A 23,008-nucleotide genomic window follows, 5' to 3' on the forward strand; every position below is an offset into this window, starting at 1 on the left:
GACCCTTTTGATATCCAGAGTTATATTGGCAACACAGTGAGCTTGCATGGCTTCCTGAGTGTTGGATATTTGGTGAAAACTCCACGCACTGCAATGTAACCTGAAACATCCGTCATTTTACGGTTGGGTCTACAAATATACAAACAGAGTTGGCCACCACATTCATGCTGGACAGGATGGCTTAATCTCTGCCCAAAATTGTGTGCCAAATCCCTGCCAGGCTCATGACCATTCACTTGATATCACAAGCAAACACTTTGTACACTAGAAATCCTGCCAAAGTATTACATTGTCTTTTTCTTTAATCTTGCACATTGAAGTTCTTATCTGACCTCATTTCATCAGGCCGATTTGTGCAACCACACTTTCTTGCTATCCTTTTCCTTGAACTTGTCTGCAGTGCACTTGTGCCTTGATGCATCATCGTATGTTAATTCCACCTCTCATCTACAAGTTGCTAATTAGTTTTAAGCACTGTAGGTTCATTTAAATGGTGCCAGTGAGAAATGTGCCAATGCATGTCTCCGTTAAATCACAGAGCATCTGTTTAGTGGATAGACTGCCCGTATTACATTGAACAAGTGTGAGATAATCACATTACGACCTGCATGTTCATTTTCACGAACACCTATCCTTGACTGCAAGATGTAGCAATGAAAATAATATGAGCATAAACAGGAGGATGAGGTGTTTCCTGATGTTGCAGCCGAAATTACCTCAACCAATCACATGCAGTGACGACAAGAGCAGATGAAAGGATGAGAATTCTGCAGTTTTATCACTGTACCTTATCTCCTGACTCCTCAAACCTTCTCTGCTATCTACAAGTACAAGTCAGCAATATATTTGAATACTCAATGTAAGCGGCAGCACTCCAGATGATAAGTAACATTCAGGACAAGGCAGCCTACTTAACCAGCACACTAAGATTGTTCTGCACATGAGAATATACTTAAAAGGGTGGTGAAATGCAGTTTGTTTGTTACACTGTGTAGTATATTCCAGATTGCTGTGCTCCCTCACATCTGTGCAGTTTAAGGTGAACATTGCTGACATTAGGAATATAAATTGAGCTCACCATGTAAAATGAGGTTAAGGCCATTCTAATCTAAGTGCCCTCTTGACAATGTACTAGGTTTTAATTACTGCTCAATTACAACCTCCCTGATATTTCAAAGAATATGAAGTTTCATTCCTTCAGCTTTTATGGTTGGGCATTTTTTTAAAAGTGTAACTTTTTTTCTTTCTGTCTCTCAATCCTATGTTTTTTTAAATTTATCTGTTTTGCCATGGAAGTCATTATTATAACTGGCACTTTACAGTTCAGGTTAGCCACTGCTTGTCAAGGATTCCTTAATCTGATTTATTAAGGAAATAAACAATTGCTTGTTTTTATGATAAATGTCCCAGATACCCTGTAAGGGAAGCTGCTTGTGTTTGAATGTTTGATTGTATTGGACTAACAATTTATTGTCAATGAACAGGTAGCTTGGACAGATTGATAGTGGATTCATGGATTATTCTTTGGCATGTAGAGGAGTGGACGCGGAGGTAGATGGTGGGGATTGAATTGATGGGGAGGTAGGAAAGTTGACTAAGACCACAGTCAGATCAGCTATGATCTTATTTAATGGATAAATAGACACTGGGGGCAAAATAGCCTACAATTGCTCTTGCTTCTTTGATTTTTATATAAGATAGCTGGTCTTTCTGTTTATATCCTAACTTGTACCAAGTCTCATGATTCACCTACTATTTTCTCTTCTGAACCATCTGACCAAATATTTTCAAATCCTTCCATGGCCTCTATCCTCAGTGTGACTGTAATTCCTCCTCCAAAATATCAGTACTTATCTAATTCTGGCCTCTTGAGCATTCCCAATTTTAATTGCTCCACTACTGACGGCCATAACCTCAGTTACATTGGCCTTGCACTCTTCCTAACACTCCCACCACCTCACTTGCTTTTAAGACATCCCTTAAAACCGACCTGATAGATTTTGTCATTGACCAATAATTCCTTATGTAACTCTGTGTCATTGTTTGTGTTTACGTACCAGTCGCAGGCTGAATATGAACGAACAGAAGCTGATGCCATTAAGGTAGCTACTGAGATGCAAGCAGAGTATTGGGCTGTGTCTTCTAAAACAGGTGAGTGTTTAGAAAAGCATTAGCAGTTGTGCCTGTGGACCACAACCACACATGCACATTCAAATGACATTTTGTATTTATATAGTATTAACATATGATTCAAAATGTCTCAAAATTTTTAAAATGGTTATTTAAAATATTTTTGAGTCACATGAGAGCATATCAAAGACAACATTGAAAAGGCATTTGAATAGAAGCGACAGTCAAGAAGGCACAACAACACCTCTTTCTCAGGCAGCTAAAAAAATTTAGCATATCCATAAGGACCCTCACCAATGTCTACAGATGCACCATTGAAATCATTCTGTCCAGGTGCATATTAGCCTGGTATGGCAACTACTCTGCCCAGGATCGTAAGAAACTACAAAAAGTTGTGTGCACAGCCCAGGCCATCATGGAAGCCAGCTTTCCGTCCACTGTTCCATGGAAAGGCTGCCAACATCATCAAAGACCAATCTGTCAGGCAGAAGATACTGAAGCTTGAGCACACACCAGCAGGCTCAGGAACAGCTTCTTCCTGGCTGTTACTGGACTAATGAATGTCTAGCCTCAAATAATGCTGATCTTGCTAACGTTGATCTCATCTAGCACACACCATGTGCAATATAACCTGTGTGCCTCTAAGTTTTTTTTACACCCTGTGTTCTGTATATCCTGCAGCGCCCGTGGCAGCAACCGCTGCCGCGAGCCATGACGTCACTTCCGCCCCCACCAACTTTGCCACGATATTCCCTCCCCCACTCCCAGCTCCAGCCCCACACCAGGTCCTAGCTCCCAGCCCTGCCGTGTTTTCACCATCCCTCCAGAACTACCCTTCTCTGAGGATGAAAGATCAGTTCTCAGCAGAGGCCTCACCTTCATTCCCCTGCGCGCTCAGATTAACGAGTTCAACACGCGGCAAGACATCGAACAATTCTTCCGCCGTCTTTGCCTCTGCGCCTACTTCTTCAACCAGGATTCTCACCCACCCTCTGACGACCCCTTCTCTCACCTCCAACACACCCCATCCACCTGGACACTGCGTGCTGGTCTCTTACCTGTCCTCAATCTCTTCATAGCCAACTGCTGCCGCGACATTAACTGCCTCAACCTCTCCACCCATCTCACCCACTCCAACCTCTCACCCTCGGAATGTGCAGCCCTCCACTCCCTCCGTTCCAACCCCAACCTCACTATCAAACCAGCAGACAAGGGAGGCGTAGTGGTAGTTTGGCGCACCAACCTTTACCCCACTGAGGCTAAACGCCAGCTCGCGGACACCTCCTCCTACTGCCCCCTTGACCATGATCCCACCTCCCACCACCAAACCATCATCTCCCAGACCATCCATAACCTCATCACCTCAGGGGATCTCCCACCCACCGCCTCCAACCTCATAGTCCCACAACCCCGCACCGCCCGTTTCTACCTCCCGCCCAAAATCCACAAACCTGACTGCCCCCGCCGACCCATTGTCTCAGCCTGCTCCTGCCCCACCGAACTCATCTCTGCATACCTTGACACGGTCCTATCCCCCTTAGTCCAAGAACTCCCCACCTACGTTCGGGACACCACCCACGCCCTCCACTTCCTCCATGATTTTTGCTTCCCTAGTCTCCAACACCTTATCTTCACCATGGACATCCAGTCCCTATACACCTCCATCCCCTATCATGAAGGACTCAAAGCCCTCCGCTTCTTCCTTTCCCACATTCCAACCAGTACCCTTCACTGACACCCTCCTTCGACTGACTGAACTGGTCCTCACTCTGAACAACTTCTCTTTCCACTTCCTCCAAACCAAAGGAGTAGCCATGGGCACCCGCATGGGCCCCAGCTATGCCTGCCTCTTCATATGATATGTGGAACAGTCCATCTTCCGCAGCTACACTGGCACCACCCCCCACCTTTTCCTTCGCTACATCGATGACTATAATGGCGCTGCCTCGTGCTCCCACGAGGAGGTTGAACAGTTCATCCACTTTACCAACACTTGCCACCTCGGCCTCAAATTTACCTGGACCGTCTCAGACTCCTCCCTCCCCCTTCCTAGACCCCTCCATTTCTATCTCAGGCGACCGAATCAACACGGACATTTACTATAAACCGACCAACTCCCACAGCTAGCTAGATTACACCTCCTCCCACCCTGCCCCCTGTAAAAATGCCATCCCATATTCCCAATTCCTTCGTCTCCGCCACATCTGCTCACAGGGTTACAAAGCTTTGGGTTACGCCAGTAGGACAGACATGTCAGCCTGACTCACTTCTGCCTATTCAAGTTGAATATGTTCATACACACACGCATGTAGGTAAGAGGGAATGGTGGTCAGAATTCTCCAAGCTTGGTGGAATCCCCACCTGTCAGAAAAAGCAAAATAAGCAGCTCCAAATTGCTTAATTTGTCAAAAGTACAATCCTAGTGAAACTCCCTTGCTGAGTGCACCTTTTGATACTATCCAGTTAGATTTTATAGAGTTACCTAGATGTCAACCCAGATGGCCTCCTTCTTCAAAGACCGCAATTTCCCCCCAGATGTGATCGACCATGCTCTCCACCACATCTCCTCAACTTCCCACTCCTCTGCCCTTGAGCCATGCCCCTCCAATCGCCACCAGGACAGAACCCCACTGGTCCTCACCTACCACCCCACCAACCTCCATATACAGCATATCATCCATCGTCACTTTCGCAAACGGACCCCACCACCAGGGATATATTTCCCTCCCCTCCCCTATCAGCATTCCGAAAAGACCACTCCCTCCGTGACTCCCTTGTCAGGTCCACACCCCCCACCAACCCAACCTTCACTCCCGGCACCTTCCCCTGCAACCGCAAGAAATGCAAAACTTGCACCCACACCTCCCCCTTTACTTCCCTCCAAGGCCCCAAGGGATCCTTCCATATCCGCCACAAATTCACCTGTACCTCCACACACATCATTACTGCATCCGCTGCACCCGATGTGGCCTCCTCTATATTGGGGAGACAGGCCGCCTACTTGCAGAAGTTTCAGAGAACACCTCTGGAACACCCGGACCAACCAACCCAACCACCCCGTGGCTCAACACTTCAACTCCCCTCCTTGGACTCCTCCATCGCCAGACCATTGCAACACGACGGCTGGAGGAAGAGCGTCTCATTTTCCACCTAGGAACCTTCCAACCACAAGGGATGAACTCAGATTTCTCCAGTTTCCTCATTTCCCCTCCCCCCACCTTGTTTCAGTCCCAACCCTCGAACTCAGCACCGCCTTCCTAATCTGCAATCTTCTTCCTGACCTCTCCGCCCCCACCCCCACTCCGGCCTATCACCCTCACCTTAACCTCCTTCCACCTATCGCATTTCTAATGCCCCTCCCCCAAGTTCCTCCTCCCTACCTTTTATCTTAGCCTGCTTGGCACACTCTCCTCATTCCTGAAGAAGGGCTCATCCCCGAAACGTCGATTCTCCTGCTCCTTACCTGCACTTTTCCAGCAACACATTTTCAGCTCTGATCTCCAGCTTCTGCAGTCCTCACTTTCTCCTTCTGTATATCCTTGCCTAGTATGATCTGTCTGCACTGCTTGTCAACAAAGCTTTTCACTCTAGTCATGCCTCCATAAAATCAATCAATAAGTACATGAATAAGAAATGTTTGAAAGGATATGTCCCAAGCACAGACAATTTGGACTAGTTTAATTTCGGATTATGGTCAGCATGAACTGGTTGTACTGAAAGATCTATTTCTATGCTGTATGACTCTATGACCAAAAGCTGAGATAACAAGATAGTTTTTAAGAAGCATTTTAAAAGAGAAGAGAGAAGCAGAGAGGTTTAGGAATGAAATTCCCAAGTTTAGGGTCAACTCAGTTGAAGGCACAGCTGCCAATCGTAGAGATGTTAAAATCAGGGAAGCACTAAGCTGGAATTGGAGGGGACAAAGATCTCAAAGATTTGTATGTATATAAGCAAAATTTGAGGAGTATGATTCACAAACAAATCGTGTGAAACAGATTATAAAACTATTTATACAGAGGCTATGACATTCCAAAGATGTACAGATGCCTGGAATGGTCACACAATTCCGGTACATACTGGGGAGCTTTGTGACTGCCTGAAAAGGAGTTTCAAATTTCAGAGCCATAGGAATATTTTTCTAATTCCCAATTCCCAAAGAACACCACAAGTTCTCTGAAATTCCACCGAGATTTTCCCAGTCTCTTGCCATAACTTCAGCAGTAGCTGATTTTGAAATTAAAATCATTCGCAATTGCATGATTGATTCATAGTAATTGGGTCATTTGCTCCTCAAAGGAGCGTTGTGTTAGTAAACATTTCTTTCCCTGATGCGTTGTGCTTTTTAAGTCATTTAGTAAGCATGTTGGAATGGCTCAGTCCATGATAATGCTGGGTTCCTGTCACTGCTGTAACTGTGCCCAATTTCTGCATTCTGTATTATTTGTCTCATTATTTTGCTCCTATTTTCCAAATATTCAAAAAAAAACACTGTACGTTCACGTGTCTGTGTGTGTTTGGTAAGTCTCAATGTTTATTAACCAAAGATTCCCAGTTGTATATTTCACTCAGAAGACATCCAAGACGCATATTTACAGGCAATTCCCAATACATTGTGTATAATTTTGCGGTTCCTTACTGATGGGTTTGAAGGAAAGGGCTTAAAGGTTGTGGCCTGTCCTGCCCCTGACCTGTCTTTCACTTAACATGGGCTCAGTGGCACATCAGGTGGCCGTTGTCCTAATTGAACAGTTAAATACTTCATCCCACTTCAGCCATATTTTACCTGTAGTAGACAGGCAGGAGGCTGGAAGAACACAGCCAGCATCAGTAGGTGGAGAAATCGACGTTTCGGGTGTAACCCTCCTTCAGGATTGGGGGTGGATGTGGGGGAAGGTGAGGCCTCTGCAGATAAAGAGAGAGGCGGAGGCAGGATGGTGAAGTGGGAAGACAGGTAGAGGGTAAGACCTGGTTGGTCAATGGGAGGAATGAATCTGGTTGGTGGCAGGAAGCAGTGGGAGGGCTGGGAAGGGAGTTGGGGAATGGGGAAGGAGGTTTTTTGAAATTGGAGAACTCAATGTTGAGTCCTCCAGGATGTAGAGTGTCCAGGCAGAAGATAAGGTGTTATTCCTCCAATAAGAGCTGTGGTTTGTTTTGGCAGTGGAAGAGACCAAGGATGATGATGTCAGAAAGGGAGTGGTTAGGGGAATTGAAATGGACAGTGACTGGGAGGTCCAGTTGGCCCCTGCGGACCCGGCTGAGATGCTCGGTGAGCCATTCCGGTGTTTACGTTTGATCTCCACGATGTAGAGAAGACCACAGGAACACCTGATGCAGTAAACTAGGTTGCAGGAGAAGTGGGTAACCTCTGTCTCACTTGGAAAGACTGTTTGGGGCCCTGGATGGAGGTGGGGTGGGGTGACTGGCAGGTTTTGTATCTTTTCTGGTTGCAGGGGAAGGTGTGGCAGATGAGGCGCACCCCAGATGGGTGATGTGGCAGCTTCACTAAACAAACGTGAGCCACAATCTTCAATTTATTGGCCCAGCCTATCCACCATTCTACCATTACCATTAAGCTAGAAAATCAAATTTGGTTAAATGAATAATGCAGGAGAAATTCCAGGTGCTGCACCAGCCATATATAAAAATAAAATATCAATCCAGTGAAGTTAAATTAGGATTACATTCATGTTAAACAGTGGAAGCATCCTGTGATAAACAAAGCTTAGTGATCCTAAGGCTGGAATAGAATAAAGTTCTGGGATTTTACCACATCAGTCTTAACTTTTAAGTCTACCAGCGTGACTCAGCTTCAGGTCTCATTACTGTCTTGATCAAAACATGGACAAAAAGGCTGAATACCAGATCAGCAGGGAGAATGATTGCACATGATATCAATTGCACTAGTGTTGGTGCTGCTGAACTGCTGGATCTCTGATCATGCTGGCAGCTTTGTGAGTGAGGCCACTGTTCTTAACTGTATAGCAACTATAGTAATGGTCTCTCAATTGGCCATCACCAGAAATATGCTACCCAGGATACCAAAACTCTCAAAGTAAGCTGGTTCTGTAATTGGGAAATCTGCACTAAATAATCCTGAATCCCTAAGAATTATACTGACTACTAATACAAGAATGTCAGTCAGGCTGAGTGTGGTACACTTGCCCATGTTGGAAGTTACGTATAGTAATACACAGAGCCTTGTTCTTTGCAAACAGGAAGAACATGTAATGTCAATGAGCTTGTTTCAACTCACAAAACAGGTCACAGCCAGCAATTCTCTTGTTAATTTCTCAGGGCAATGCCTGGTTTAAATTTCAACAAAAGCTTGATAGTTAACTGTCAGTCATCATCTAACTGGTGCATTCTCCATGACAATACCTCTACCAATCAGAGTCCACTTGCAAAACAATCAACAGTCTCTTCCCTTTTAGTATAATATAATTAAGACAATCAGGTGTAGATGCAGAAGTAAGCTATTGAATCTGCTGAAAGAGATCAAGGCTATTCTGATAATCCTCAACTTCACTTTCCTTCCTTCATCTCGTAACACTTGATTCCCTTACTGATTGAAAGTCTCACTGTCAGTCTTGAATATACTGAACTAAGAAGCAGTAAAGAATTCCGCAGATTGACTACCTTCTAAGAGAAGAAATTCCTCTTTATCTCTACCTTAAATGGGTGACCCCTCACTCCAAGAGTATGCCTTTGGTCTTCCACATGGAGAAACAACCTCTAGTGTAACTCTGTCAAGTCTCCTAAGAAACTTATGTTTTATTAAGGACTCCTCTTTATTCTAAATTCCGCATGAGTACAAGCCCAAACTACTCAATCTTTCCTCTAAAGAAAATCCTTCCATACCCAAGATCAATCAAGTGAACCTTCTCTGGACTGCCTGTAATGCCAGTACACCTTTCCTTAGATAAGGGAATCAAAACTGTTTTCAGTATGCCACCTGTGGTCTGGCCCATGTCTTGGAAAATTTAAGCAAGACCTTCCTATATTTATACTTCATTCCCCTTGTAATAAAGGCTAACATTCCATTTTCCTTCCCTATTACCTACTGAACTTAGATGCTAGCCTAGGGATTCATTCACTAGAACTCCAAATCTCTCTGCAATCTTTTTCAGCTTTGCTATTCTTAAGGTGAGAGGAGACATAGGAGGCAATTTTTTTTTACACAGATGGTGGTTCACGTGTGGAATGCACGTCCTCAGAAAGTACAATTACAATGTTTAAAAGACATTTGAATAGTTACATGAATAGGAACGATTTGGAGGGATCTGGAACAGGTATAGGCAGGTGGGACTAGTTTAGTTTGGGCTTAAATCTGGCATAGATTGGTGTCTCTATATATTTTCCCACATTATATTCCATCGTTCAAGTCTTTTTTGCTGATCATTTACCATGACCATTTCCGTCTGTTAAATGCCATGTGTCATGTTCACAATTTGCTTTCCCACTTATTTTTGTGTCATCCACAAAATACATTCTCTTCCTTCATCTATAAAACCATAAGAAATAAGGTCAGAAATAGGCCATTTGGCCTCTGGAGCCTGCTCCACTATTCAATTGAGCAATGGCTGATCCATCATTCCTCACATCCACTTTCCTGCCCTTCCCCATAACCCTCAATTCCCTGACTAATCAAGAATCTATGTATCTTTGCCTTAAATATACACAGGGACTCTGTCCCCACAGCTCTCTGTGACAAGAAGTTCCAAAGACTCTGAGAAAAGAAATTGCTCTTCATTTCAGTCTTAAATTGGTACCCTTTTATACTGAGACTATGCCCTCTGGTTCTAAACTCTCTCATCAGGGGAAACAACCTCTCAGAAGTTGCCCCTTAAGAAATCTATATGTTTCAATGTGATCACCTTTCATCCATCTCAACTCAAGTGGAGTCTCAACCTATGTAAGCTTTGGACAGAAGACAGTCCCTCCATACCAGGGATCTTCCAAAGTCATTGATGTACATTGTAAATAATTTTGGTCCCAGCATTGATTCCTATGGCACTCCATTAATTACAGATTGCCATTCTGAAAATTCTCCCATTACCCCAACTCTCTTATCTTATTATTAAGAAGCCTTATTTAGAATACCTTATTGACTACCTTTGGTTGCGCAGCCCTCAGAGATTCTGCACGTGCCAATCTACATTCTGACACTTTGACTTCAACTTCCCTGGAAGTCACTGCCATGCACAAACCTCAGTGGTAGGAAAAATGATTGGGAACGTAGTTTTTGCAAGTTCAAAAGATTATTCCTCCTGCATTGGTATTTCTTGTGAATGTCTTGATGAAAGAAAAAACAAGAAAAATTCAACAAAATATATCTTTTTTTGGCAATGGGCAAGTTCTGTACAGTCAAGCCTTTAACAGGGAATTGTATAAATACTTGCAGAGAGAAAAAAATTCAGGTTTGTTAGGGAACAGCAAGAGAGAGAGACTAATTGAATAACTCTGCCAAAGAGTTAGAACAGTCAGCTAGATTTTCTGTTATTGTGCTGCAATGTTGCATGAACTGGATTTTGGAAACAGGTAATGCCAATACAGAAGGTCCAAGACAGGCAAAAATGGTGGTTTAGTACAGTCAGAAGAGGTCTAATGTTACTAAAAGGTAAAGTTGGGAATAGGTCTCATGTTACTAAAAGGTAAAGTTGCCATAGTCCCACACTCTCTTTAGAGAGAGAGAGAAAGGCAACAAATGGTTTAACCTGAGGGTCACTACACCTCAGTCAAGAGGTGAGGTTGAGAAGATGGGCCCTTCATGGTGACCTCAGCCAGTACAGGAGTGGAACCCACACTTTTGGCATCATTCTGCAACACAAACCAGCTGTCCAGCCAACTGTGTTAACTATGTACAGAGGTGTATCTAACAAAGAAAACCAAGGAACCATTGGATGGGTGATAGGGAAAGATATACAGATGGCTGAAGCAGCCAAATTGGTTCTGGTAAAAACAGACTGAATTCACTTAGCCTAATCCTCACTTTTAGTTGCAAGATCCGTCTCTACCAATAGTAGTTCATGGAACATGCCTATCGTTTTGACTGGTAGACATACAATAGATATGCTCTGCATTTGCAGCTGGTGACCTTCAAGGTGTATGGGATGTGTGGAATTGTACTTTAAGTTTATAAATTACTGTGGCTAGTACAATCAATATACAAGGTAATTAAACATAAGCCGTGCAGTACTTTGAATTAAATTGGGAGAACATCTTGTTAGAATTGAACTTGCAGTATAATTCTTCCCATAGGTGAAAATGTCAGAGAATTCTTCTTCAGAGTGGCAGCCTTGGCATTTGAAGCATCTTTACTGAAAGAACTGGAAAGAAATGACTTTCCCTGTGCAAAGATTGGTGAGGGTAACACAATCCGTAAGTATTTATTGGAATCTATTGGAATTTTACACAAGTGTACTCAGGTTACGATTTCTAAAAGTTCTAAATTGGAAGTTTTGACCATTACCTGGGAAGGCAAATTGGTTTTTGTTAAGGATTCATGTCTGTTACTGTCTCACTTTTTACAGGCTGTTACTAGTTCATAATTTCATTCTCCCACCCATTCCCAACACCCACCCACATTTCTCTGAGAAAAATAGAATGCAGTGGTTCAAAATGTTGGCTCATCACGATCTTCTTGAGGGAAATTAGGGGTCACCAATAAATGCTGATCTTATAAGTAATGCCCACATCCAAAGAAATTACTGAAATATCTTTCCCAATGATAAGTTGATCAGTCTTCTCAGATTCTTTGAGTGATGGTTTCTATCAATTTTACTTATGGTTTGACTGGTAAGCGAGTTCAAACAGATGTGTTGCAAGTCTTTGAGTTACCAGTATTTGCCAATACATGTGTGATAGCAACAGATTCTACCATGATGCAGCAGGGCTGGGTTTTGCAGCTTTCTCTGTCAATAAGCTATAAACTGCAGACTTGGCTTTTTTCTAAATATAAAGATAGAATGGGATGTGGGGATAGTGTGGGAAGAATCTAATGATAAAGCAAACTACTCCTTCTGTCTCTTAACATAACTGCTTGAGGAGAGCTTCAGAAGAATGTTTCTCAGAAACGGGGTATTAATCTGATCAACCTAGGAGTAAATGAGATAAAGTAAGAATATTGATTTAAGGAGGGGACAAAATACAGTAATGGCCACTAAGCTTTTAACAAAGAGAAAAACTCAAAATGTAAATTTGCGAATTTTTTTCTTCTAAAAATACAGGAATGGATAAAGTTACAGCTGAGTACTCGGAAAGCAGGATCAATTCCACCACTGGCTGCTGCTGAAATTAAATATACAGCATTTCGTAACACTGGTCAATCCTCTATTTGGTTCACATACCATAGTATTGGCAAGCATAATACATGAGGTAAAAACAATAACTGCAGATGCTGGAAACCAGATTCTGGATTAGCGGTGCTGGAAGAGCACAGCAGTCCAGGCAGCATCCAAGTAGCTTCGAAATCGACGTTTTGGGCAAAAGCCCTTCATCAGGCCTTTTGCCCGAAACGTCGATTTCGAAGCTACTTGGATGCTGCCTGAACTGCTGTGCTCTTCCAGCACCACTAATCCAAGCATAATACATAGACTGCAGCCTGATGTCGGGTTGAGTTCAGATGGTTTATGTAAATAGAAAAACCTAGAATAACTAGAAACTCCATAACACCAGGACTCTGAACAGAAATTGAGTTTTGGGTTGAAGTGGGCCTTTTAGAAAGGACATTAATAATTTTTTAGGGTAAAGGACAAATTGTATTGATTTAATAAAAATGTACAAAACAAACTTATCTGAGATAAATGCCACTGATGGTGTTATTTATTAATTTGGATTAAGGATTATTTAGTTGCTAATACCACTAACGTCAAACACTTCAGTGTGCCTTAATGCCTATAAAAATAATTTTTTTCTAAATTACCCTTGTGTGAAACAGTAGTTATTTGCTAAATTGATCAAGATCCTTGAGATCATTGTGTTTTTTTTATAAAATATGAGCATATAATTTTTTATTATTAACAAAACTATTTCAATGATCAGGATCCAAAACTGGAACTCTGAGGATGTCAAGGGATCTTTAACATTTTTTGGGGTGAAGACAAGTGAACATTAAAAGTGAAAGCCTCTGAATGGAACTATTAATTATTAAGCAATCCTAATCTTCAATCCCCAGTGCTGGCATTAATCTTTTGTGGTCAGTCAAAATAGGAATTTCCTGTTTTATGTACCAAATGTGTTTAGAGTTAAGAGATTATGGCATGTAAGAGGTCTATGTCTGTGACTGATAAGGTGGTCAAAGGTTGATGCCTTTTCCTCTTCAATGATAAATCCTAAGCTTTATCCTTGCATCTAGGAGAACTGCTAGGGAGACCTGGGCTATTCTACTTGAAGAAGGAGAGAGAAATCCCAAATTAGGAGGAGGTAGCTTGAATTGTTTTTCTGGCTAGTTGCTTAATTAAAGAATGACTTTGATAGAGATATTGGATTATTTTTCTTTTTGCAATGAATGCATAGAATAAGATTTGAAAACATATCATAGAAACATAGAATTCCTGGCCAGCAATAAATCTAAGGCACAAAGACTGTTTTAGTTGACACTGATAGAGTTTTATCCAAAATATTGCTGTGTTAACTCCTCCACTGAATTCAATTTATGCTACTTAGTCAGACAAATTAGATATGAAAATTAGATATGAAAACAGGCTTGCTGATCTGTTTTCCTCATAGCCCCGCCCCAACACAAAACACACACACACACACACACACACACACACACACACACACACACAAAGTTCTGTCCTCTGAATCTAGATTGATCTGTTGACACTGCCAGACCTCCAAGGGGTGACCTGAGTAACAATGTGATTCCAGACAAGATTTGGATTCTGGTCCAAATTGTGCAACGTTCCCTCCCTGTATCACTACCAATGTCTTTGGACTTGTCTTCAGACATTCACCTCTGATTTGATTGATGCAAAATTCAAAGGTAACAGACTTTCAGTAAAGGGTAGTGAGGTGTATCTATGTACATTTATCTTCAAGGACATCAGGTGCTGTGTATATATAAGGCTGAAACACCAACTGTCAGTTACTCTGACTGAATGTGCATGACAGTGAAATTATTTGGTCTGCTGTTATGTTAATTTTATATTTTAAATAAACTCAGTCACAAAATTAATTGTTTCCTGAGGAATGGTTGATTCTTAGTTCAATGCAGTTAACGTGACATGGTGACCAGCAGTGGGCATTACTGTTTAAAGCCTGAAGAGCAACAGCAAATGCAATTCTATACAAAACCCACTAGATGTCCAAAGGGAAACAGTAAAAGGAAATTATACACAACTCTAAAGAGCTGTGAGTACAACTTCTGTGAAATATGCTTTTAAAACAAAAAGCAAGCAGACATTCCCAGAAAACAGAAACTGTTTAGACTGAATGTTTACAGCAAAACTGAATTCGAACTGCTGGACAGAAGCTGTTTTATGAGTGAAAATAGACCCATTTTACCAAAAACAATTTTGAAACCTGGAAAATTTTCAGTAAAAGTTGGAGATTTTGTAAATTGGAAAAGTCCCTGGTGACGATGTTAAAAATGGAAAGAAAAAAATGGCAGATTTATTCTATTTTCAGGGAAAGAGTAATTTTCCTCTGCTCTTTTAAGAACACAAAGTGAGCTCAAAAGCTAAAAACCTTTTAAAAAAATAATTCAAGAGCCTTACTGTAACAGTCTAACCATCTCCAGAGCTTTATTGCTTTAGGATTACTCCATTATTGAGTAGGTGATTGCATCCTTCATAAGTTTTCAAGAAAGTTTTACTTGAGAAATTCAACATTGCTAGTGTCGAACAGCTAATATGGATTACCTGTATGTGTCCCACACATTCTCAGTCAGATCCACCGACATCAAGCCGGTATTCTTCTCTGACCACTGTCTCCTGCTGGCCGACTGTTACCTACAGGATGAGCAGTGGGTTGGCAAGGGAATGTGGAAGCTGAACACGAAATTGTTGACCCCAGAACACATTGAGGAGCTCAAAAGGGATTACACAGGTTGGAGAACAGTGAAGCCCCTCTTTGAGTCTCCAGTGGACTGGTGGGAAACGGTAAAAGGGAACACCAAAAGGTTCTTCATCCTCAAAGGTGTTCAGAAAGCGAGGAGAGATGGGGAAAACTGCCCAAACTTCAGGAGACTATGCAGAACCTGTTCCTGCTGCAGACGATGGGGATCGATGTCACAGAGGACTTCCAGGAGGTGAAGGGCCAGCAAGCCTCACTGTTTGCCTCAGAGGCCTGCAAGATAATCTTCCAGTCCAGACTCTGCTCCAGAAGGTTCACAAGGAGAACTCTGTGCTCAGCAGCCTGAAGGAAGAAGATGGCTCCGTAATGTCATCTCAGTCTGCCACCATGAGGATCAGCACATTCTTCTATGCCAGTCTGTATGACACAAAGCCCATTGACAGTGTGGCCTCCCAGTTGTTCCTGTCCTCCATCACACAGGTCTTGGACAGTAGCGTGTGAGAGAGGCTGGACCAGCCGCTGTCTCTGGTTGAGCTGACCAAAGCCCTCGAGTCCTTTGAAAGAATAAAGCTCCAGGAAGTGATGATGGCTTACCTGTTGAGTTCTATTCTGCACTATGGGACTTGATTAGCCAGGACCTACTGGAGATGTATGTCAGTATGCTTCTGGCAGATACCATGAGTGAATCCATGAGGAATGGCATCATTACCCTCATCTACAAGGAGAAGGGGGAGAGGGAGGAACTTTGAAATTGGTGATTAATCTCATTGTTAAATGTGGATTACAAAATCTTGTCAAAGGTCATTGCCAACTGGGTCAGGTCTGCTCTGGGATTGGTGATTCACCCCAACCAAACCTATACTGTACCAGGCAGGAAGACCGCTGAGAGTCTCTCACTCCTCAGGAATACGACCGCCTACGTGCAGAACAGGGGAGTGGACACTTATTTTATCAGCCTGGACCAGGAGAAAGCGATATCGCACACATACATGAGAGATGTTCTGTCCAAAATAGGCTTTGTGGAGGGAATCTGCAATTGTTGCTTTACACCATTATTGTCAGTGCAGTCTCAATCAATGGGTGGGAATCAGAAAGCTTTCGAATCAGATCTGGAGTCACACAGGACTGCCCTCTCTCTCCTGCTTTGTTTGTGTGCTTTTGTAGAGCCATTTGCCAAGTCCAATAGGAAAGAAGCGAGCCTGAGAGGGGTGACTATTCCTGGCAATGGGGGTCTACAGTTTAAGACCTCCCTGTGCATGAATGACATTGCCACTTTCTGCTCTGATCCGCAGTCTGTGTACAGACTCGTATGCATCTATGACTAGTTTGAATGGGCCTCAGGGGCCAAGGTAAATCGAGGCAAGAGCAAGGCTTTGCTCTTTGGAAACTGGGCCAACCAATCCTCTATCTCCTTCATTGTCAGGACAGACCACCTGAAGGTGCTGGGTATTTGGTTTGAAGGGGCTGAGGCGTGCACCGGACGCTCTCTATCATGGGTAAAAACCTGGTTATCGGGTGTTAGGTACTGTCGGTGTTGTTGTATATGATGCAGGTCTGGCCTATTCCCCGAGCCTGTGCCGCCATAGTCACCCAGACCGTCTTTCACTTCATGTGGAGATCAAAGATGGACTGTGTCGGAAGGGACACAATGTATAAAGATCTAGACAAAGGAGGAAAAAACATACCCAACAGTACCCTCACCCTGATGGCCACCTTTGTGTGTGGCTGCATCAAGCTGTGCGTGAATCCCCGGTATGCAAACACCAAATGTCACTACGTACTGAGGTTCTACCTGTCCCCGGTGTTGCAAAGGATGGACCTGGCCGCACTGTCGCAGAATTCTCCAAATAGTTGGACTCTTCCGTATCATCTGTCTTTCGTGGAGAAATTTGTGAAGGAAAACACCTTTGACCACAAGTCCATTAGGAAATGGTCAGCACGTAGTGTCCTTGAGATCCTACGGGAAAAGGACAGAGGGGATCCTGTCGAGCAGTTCCCTGAGTAGACTGTCAAAGTCATTTAGGCGAAAGTGAGGACTGCAGATGCTGGTGATCAGAGTCAAGATTAGAAACGTGCTGGAAAAGCACAGCAGGTCGGGCAGCATCCGAGGAGCATGAAAATCGACATTTCGGGCAAAAGCCCTTCATCAGGAATGAGGAAGGGAGCCTCCGAGGTGGAGAGATAAATGGGAGGGGGGTGGGGCTGGAGAGAAGGTAGCTAAGTGTGCAATAGGTGGATGGAGGTGGGGATGAAGGTGACAGGTCAGAGAGGAGGGTGGAGCAACTAAATGGGAAGGAAGATTGGCAGGTAGGACAGGTCATAAGGATGGTGCTGAGCTGGCAGGTTGGAGCTGGGGTAAGGTGGGGGAGGGGAAATGAGGAAACTGGTGAAGTCCACATTGAGACCCTGGGGTTGAAGTATTCCGAGGCGGAAGGTGAGGCGTTCTTCCTCCAGGTGTCGGATGGTGAGGGAGTGGCAGTGGACGAGGCCCAGGACCTGCATGTTCTCGACAGAATGGGAGGGGGAGTCGAAATGTTCGGCCACAGGGAGGTGGGGTTGATTGGTGTGGGTGTCCCGGAAATGTTCCCTAAAGTGCTCTGTGAGAAGGCGTCCAGTCTCCCCACTGTAAATGAGACCGCATCGGGAGCAATGGATACAATAAATGACATTGGTGGATATACAGGTGAAACTTTGATGAATGTGGAAGGCTCCTTTGGGGCCTTGGATGGAGATGAGGAGGGGGAGGTGTGGGCTCAGGTTTTGCAATTACTGCGGTGGCAGGGGAAGGTGCTAGCAGGGGAGGGTGGGTTGTTGAGGGGGCATGGACCTGACCAGGTAGTCACAGAGGGAAAGGTCTTTGCGGAAAGCGGATAGGGGTGGGGAGGAAAATATATCCCTGGAGATGGGGTCCATTTATAGGTGGCGGAAATGTCAGCGGATGATGTGGTTTATGCGGAAGTTGGTGGGATGCAAGGTGAAGACTGGGGGGCTCTGTCCTTTTTGCGGTTGGAGGGCAGAGGTGCGGGATATGGATAAGATGCATTGGAGGACATCTTCAACCACGCGAGAAGGGAAATTATGGTTTTTAAAGAAGGAGGCCATCTGGTGTGTTCTGTGGTGGAACTGGTCCTCCTGGGAGGAGATACGGCGGAGTCGGAGGAATTGGGAATACGGGATAGTATTTTTGCAGGAAGTAGGGTGAGAGGAGGTGTAATCCAGGTAGCTGCTGGAGTCGGTAGGCTTGTAAAAAATGTCAGAGTAAGTCGGTCATCATTGATGGGGATGGGGAGGTCCAGGAAGTGGGGGGGGGGGAGGTGTCAGAGATGGTCCAGGTGAATTTAATGTCGGGGTGGAATGTCTTGAAGTCATTTGGCAGAATGCCTCATCGCTAGGACTTTCCAACAAGCAAAAGGACATGGCTTGGCAGGTAGTGAGAAGGGCTCTGCCTGTGAGATCCTTTATGCATGCCCGAACTCCCAGCACAGCGCCACAACACGCTGCCCTCAAAATGGCTGTGAAGGGGATGAGACTGTCACACACCTCCTTCTGGAATGTCTCTATACAAAGGAAGCACGGAGAGATACGCAGTGGTGTTTGTCAAGGTTCATCCTGAGCAGCTCCATGACGTGGGACTCTGCTCAACGGTCTGTTCCCAGGGACGCACATCAACTGTGCTTGGAGGATCATCAACTCGGTAAAAGATACTCTTTGGTCTACCCGATACTTGCTGGTATTAGAAATAAATTTAATAAAATTTAGACGAGACCACCAAAACTGGAAACAAGACAATTTATTCTACGATCTTGCAAGAAAGGGCATCAAATGCAGAAGCAAATGAGCAATGAACATTCACACTAGTACACACAGTTATACATTTGAGCTGCGTAAGGTCACCTTTCCCGACTCTTACATTACCCAATCTTTCTTATTGTATTCTACTACTACCCAACTGCGCTCCGCCCTTATTGCCCCCTTTTCTCCAAGTTGGCAACCTTTCCCTCTGTAAGTGCTGACATAAGGCTAAACTTGTCTCTTGATGTTCTTTTACTTTGCTTGTAACATCTTCCATTGTTCATAGGTACATTCCATTCTTGAACATACGTTTAACAATGTATCTTTTCATGCTTGGTTTATGCGTTTCAGCTGTCTCAGCTATTTTGCTGAGACTATTATTTAAAAGAATTGTTTGCTTTAATAATTCTGCACAAAAGTTAGTATTTAATTATCCACAATTATTCATTAAAGATAAAGATACTTGCCTAATGCTTGCCTAGCTGATATCTTTCCCTGTACCCCTTTCTGCACATACACACTCTTGCTTTTCTATATCTGCAAAAACAACACCCTTCCCCATTTCTTACACTGTCTTCCAGTTGAAGGAGTTGACCCTGACTGAGTGTTGCAGACTGGCACATTCCAAGGTCCAGGACTATTGCTATGAGACATGCTGACCCTTGGGACTGCTGTCGCCAATGCACAGTGGGGAAGATCACTGTGTAAGGTCCTTCTGCTGAAGAATAATGGGCATCCATTCAGTAATTGGGCCCTGATGTCGCCTCAACTAACTGCCAAGAGGTTGACGGTAAACATAGAGATTGTGAACATCAACAACTCAATTTGTTCTCTGAAGTACGGCATCATCAACTGTACATGTACCAAAGATTTCTATGAATAAAATATATTTTTGATATTTAAAAAGTGGATAGAGAGACGTGCTACTGCAAAATTTGTTGGTGGCAGAGATAGTAGTTCAGGGCTGGAGTTGAGGGGGAGCAAACAGCAGTCTGGGAAGGTTAAGAGATTATAAAAACTTACCTCGTGGATTTGGGGCCTTCACTTTGGGACCAGAGCTGAGCAGGAGCAAACTGAGAGCAGTCTGGGAAGGTAAGTGATTCTGAGGGGGAACCTGAAAAGTGACATCACAGTAGGGCAGTGATTTTATTGCTTACTAAGGAGTCTGCGAAATTTGATTCCATGTTAAATTGAATCTGTTAATTTATTGGTTACAATTTGCATAAGCAGATACAAAAGTTAATTTTTTTTAGAAACTTCAAAACTAATTAAATAAAGTAAGCATGGAGGGTCAGGTGATGTGTTGTTCCTGTGTGATGTGGGAGCTGGTGGACCCCACTCTGGTTCCCAGTGTCTGTGGAAAATGTTAGTTGCTGGAAGAACTCCGGCTCAGAGTTGATGCGCTGGAGTCTGAGCTTCAAACGTTGTGACTCATCAGGGAGGGGGAGAGTTACCTGGATGCTGTGTTTCAGGAGACAGTCACACCCCTTCAATTAACTAATTCAAATTCAGCCAGTGGTCAGGGACAGGAGGCTGTGGTTGAGTGAAGCAGGTAGAGGGATCCAGGAGGTAGAGTTGCAAGAGTCTCAGCCCCTGTCCTTGTCCAACAGGTTCAAGAGTTTTGCTCTCTGTATGAATGGGAATGGGGACTGCAGGAAGGATGAGCCGACTGACCGCAGCACTGCAGTGCAGGGAGTCATTCACGTGGGGGTTGGGAGAAGAGAAATGTCGTTGTAATTGGAGATAGTATGGTTGGAGGCATAGACACTGTTCTCTGTAACCAAGAGTCCCGAAGGTTGTGTTGCCTGCCTGGTGCTCGGGTTCAGGAAATCTCATCTAGGCTGCGGAAGAACTTGGAGTAGAACATAGAACATTACAGCCTCGACCTGTGAAACCAATCTGAAGCCCATCTAACTTACACTATTCCATTATCATCCGTATGTTTATGCAATGACCATTTAAATGCCCTTAAAGTTGGTGACTCTGCTACTGTTGCAGGCAGGGCATTCCATGCCCTTACTACTCTCAAAGTAAAGAACCTACCTCTGACCTCCATCCTATACCTATCACCCCTCAATTTAAAGTTATGCCCCCTCATGCCAGCCATCACCATCTGAGGAAAAAGGATGCCCACCCTACCTAATCCTCTGATCATCTTGTATGTCTCTATTAAGTCATCTCTCAGCCTTCTCTCTAAAGAAAACAGCCTCAAGTCCCTCTGCCTTTTCTCATAAGACCTTACCTCCATCCCAGGCAACATCCTGGTAAATCTCTTCTGCACCCTTTCCAATGCTTCCTCATCCTTCCTATAATGCAGCAACCAGAACTTTACGCAATACTCCAAATGCGGCCGCACCAGAGTTTTGTACAGCTGCAACATGAACTCATGGCTCTGAAACTCAATCCCACTAGCCATAAAAGCTAACACACCAAATGCCTTCTTACCAACCCAATCAATATGGGTGACAACTTTCAGGGATCTATGTACATGGACACCAAGATCTCTCTGCTCATCCACACTGTCAAGAATTTTACCATTAGCCCAGTACTCTGTATTCCTGTTACTCCTTCCAAAGTAAATCACCTCACATTTTTCTGCATTAAACTCCATTTTCTACCTCTTAGCTCAGCTCTGCAGCTTATTGATATCTTTCTGTAACCTGCAACATCCTTCGGCATTTTCCACAACTCCTCCCACCTTAGTGTCATCCACAAATTTACTAAATCACCCTTCTATGCCCTCATCCAGGTCAGTTATAAAATTGACAAACAGCAGTGGCCCCTAAACAGAACCTTGTGGTACACCACGAGTAACTGAACTCCAGGATGAACAATTCCCATCAACCAACACCCTCTTTCAGCTAGCCAATTTCTGATCCAAACCGCTAAATCACCCTCACTCCCATACTTACATATTTTCTGCAATTGTCTACTGTGGGAACTTTATCAAACACTTGACTGAAATCCATATGCAGGGGAACCTCGATATCCAAACGTGATGAGCGGGCACTGTTTCATTTGGATAATCTATTATTCGGTTAATTGATTAAATACCTTTCCTCTGGGGCTCAGAGTTTTAAAAGTCTGCTCCCTATTCAGGAAACTGCAGAAGCACACAGCGCGCAAAACCCAATCCCCAACTCCAACCCCGGCGCTGTCCGCCCCCAACACTGCACCCCACCACCACCCTGTGCTACACCTCCCCCCACCCCCAACACCGCCCCCTGCCCCCAACCCAGTGCAGCAGCCCGCCCCACCCCCAACACCATGCCCCCGCTCTAGTCTGCCCCCACACCCCATGCAACACCTCTCCCACCCCCAACTCTGCCCCACACCCCGAACCCCGTGCAACACCTCCCCCCACCCCCAACCAACCCTGTGCAACACCACCCCCAACCATGTGCAACACCTCCCCCCACCCCCAACCAACCCTGTGCAACACCGCCCCCGCCCCCAACCATGTGCAACACCTCCCCCCACCCCAAATCCGCTCGCCTGCCTCCCAACCCCATAGACACACACCCCCCCTCCAGGGCAGCTGGACTGTACACCAACAACAAGACTGCTGCAGCTGCCTTTGTGAGTAAGTCTCCAAATAGCATGCCCACGCGCGCACACACACACAGCCACAGCCACACACATAACTTTTTACTGCAACCTTTTGACAGGTTCCACATTTGCCCTGTACAGAACAATGTTGGAGAGATTATGTGGGGAACAGGAGTTTAGGGTACACCTCTCTGTAGAACTTCAGGGAAAATGTGGGGAGAGGGGGAGGGCGGGCAGTCAGCCATTTGGAGATGGTGCCTGTTTAATCACTGTAAACTGTTCACTGTTGGAAACACGTCTTTGCTATAATGTTTCCATCAGGACCTCGAGATCTCCTTCGGATAATCCGATTTTCAAATAATTGGTATTCAAATAATCGAGGTTCCTCTGTACCGTACATCAATTGCTTTACCCTCATCCACCTGTTTGATCACCTTCTCAAAGAAGTCAATAAGGTTTGTGAGGCACAACCTACCCTTCACAAAAACATATTGACTATCCCTAATCAAATTATTCCTTT

At 44.2% G+C, this 23,008-nt stretch overlaps 1 protein-coding gene across 5 annotated transcripts in view; it reads left to right on the plus strand.

Moving 5' to 3' along the window:
* Positions 1 to 14,290, plus strand: part of rab36 (RAB36, member RAS oncogene family) — a 72,079-nt gene extending 57,789 nt beyond the window's left edge. For 4 of the 5 annotated variants that reach the window (XM_072587102.1, XM_072587101.1, XM_072587100.1 and 1 more), the window contains 3 exons: positions 2,061 to 2,151; positions 11,389 to 11,508; positions 12,357 to 12,580. In XM_072587102.1, coding sequence (XP_072443203.1) covers positions 2,061 to 2,151; positions 11,389 to 11,508; positions 12,357 to 12,421 — 276 coding nt within the window. In that variant the 3' untranslated portion in view covers positions 12,422 to 12,580. Of the gene's footprint in view, positions 1 to 2,060; positions 2,152 to 11,388; positions 11,509 to 12,356; positions 12,581 to 13,483 lie in introns of those variants that run through there. The other variant, XR_011962945.1, reaches the window with a different exon arrangement.
* The last annotated feature ends 8,718 nt before the right edge of the window (positions 14,291 to 23,008 follow it).

Source organism: Chiloscyllium punctatum, chromosome 17 (genome assembly GCF_047496795.1).
Source record: "Chiloscyllium punctatum isolate Juve2018m chromosome 17, sChiPun1.3, whole genome shotgun sequence".
NCBI lineage: Eukaryota > Metazoa > Chordata > Chondrichthyes > Orectolobiformes > Hemiscylliidae > Chiloscyllium > Chiloscyllium punctatum.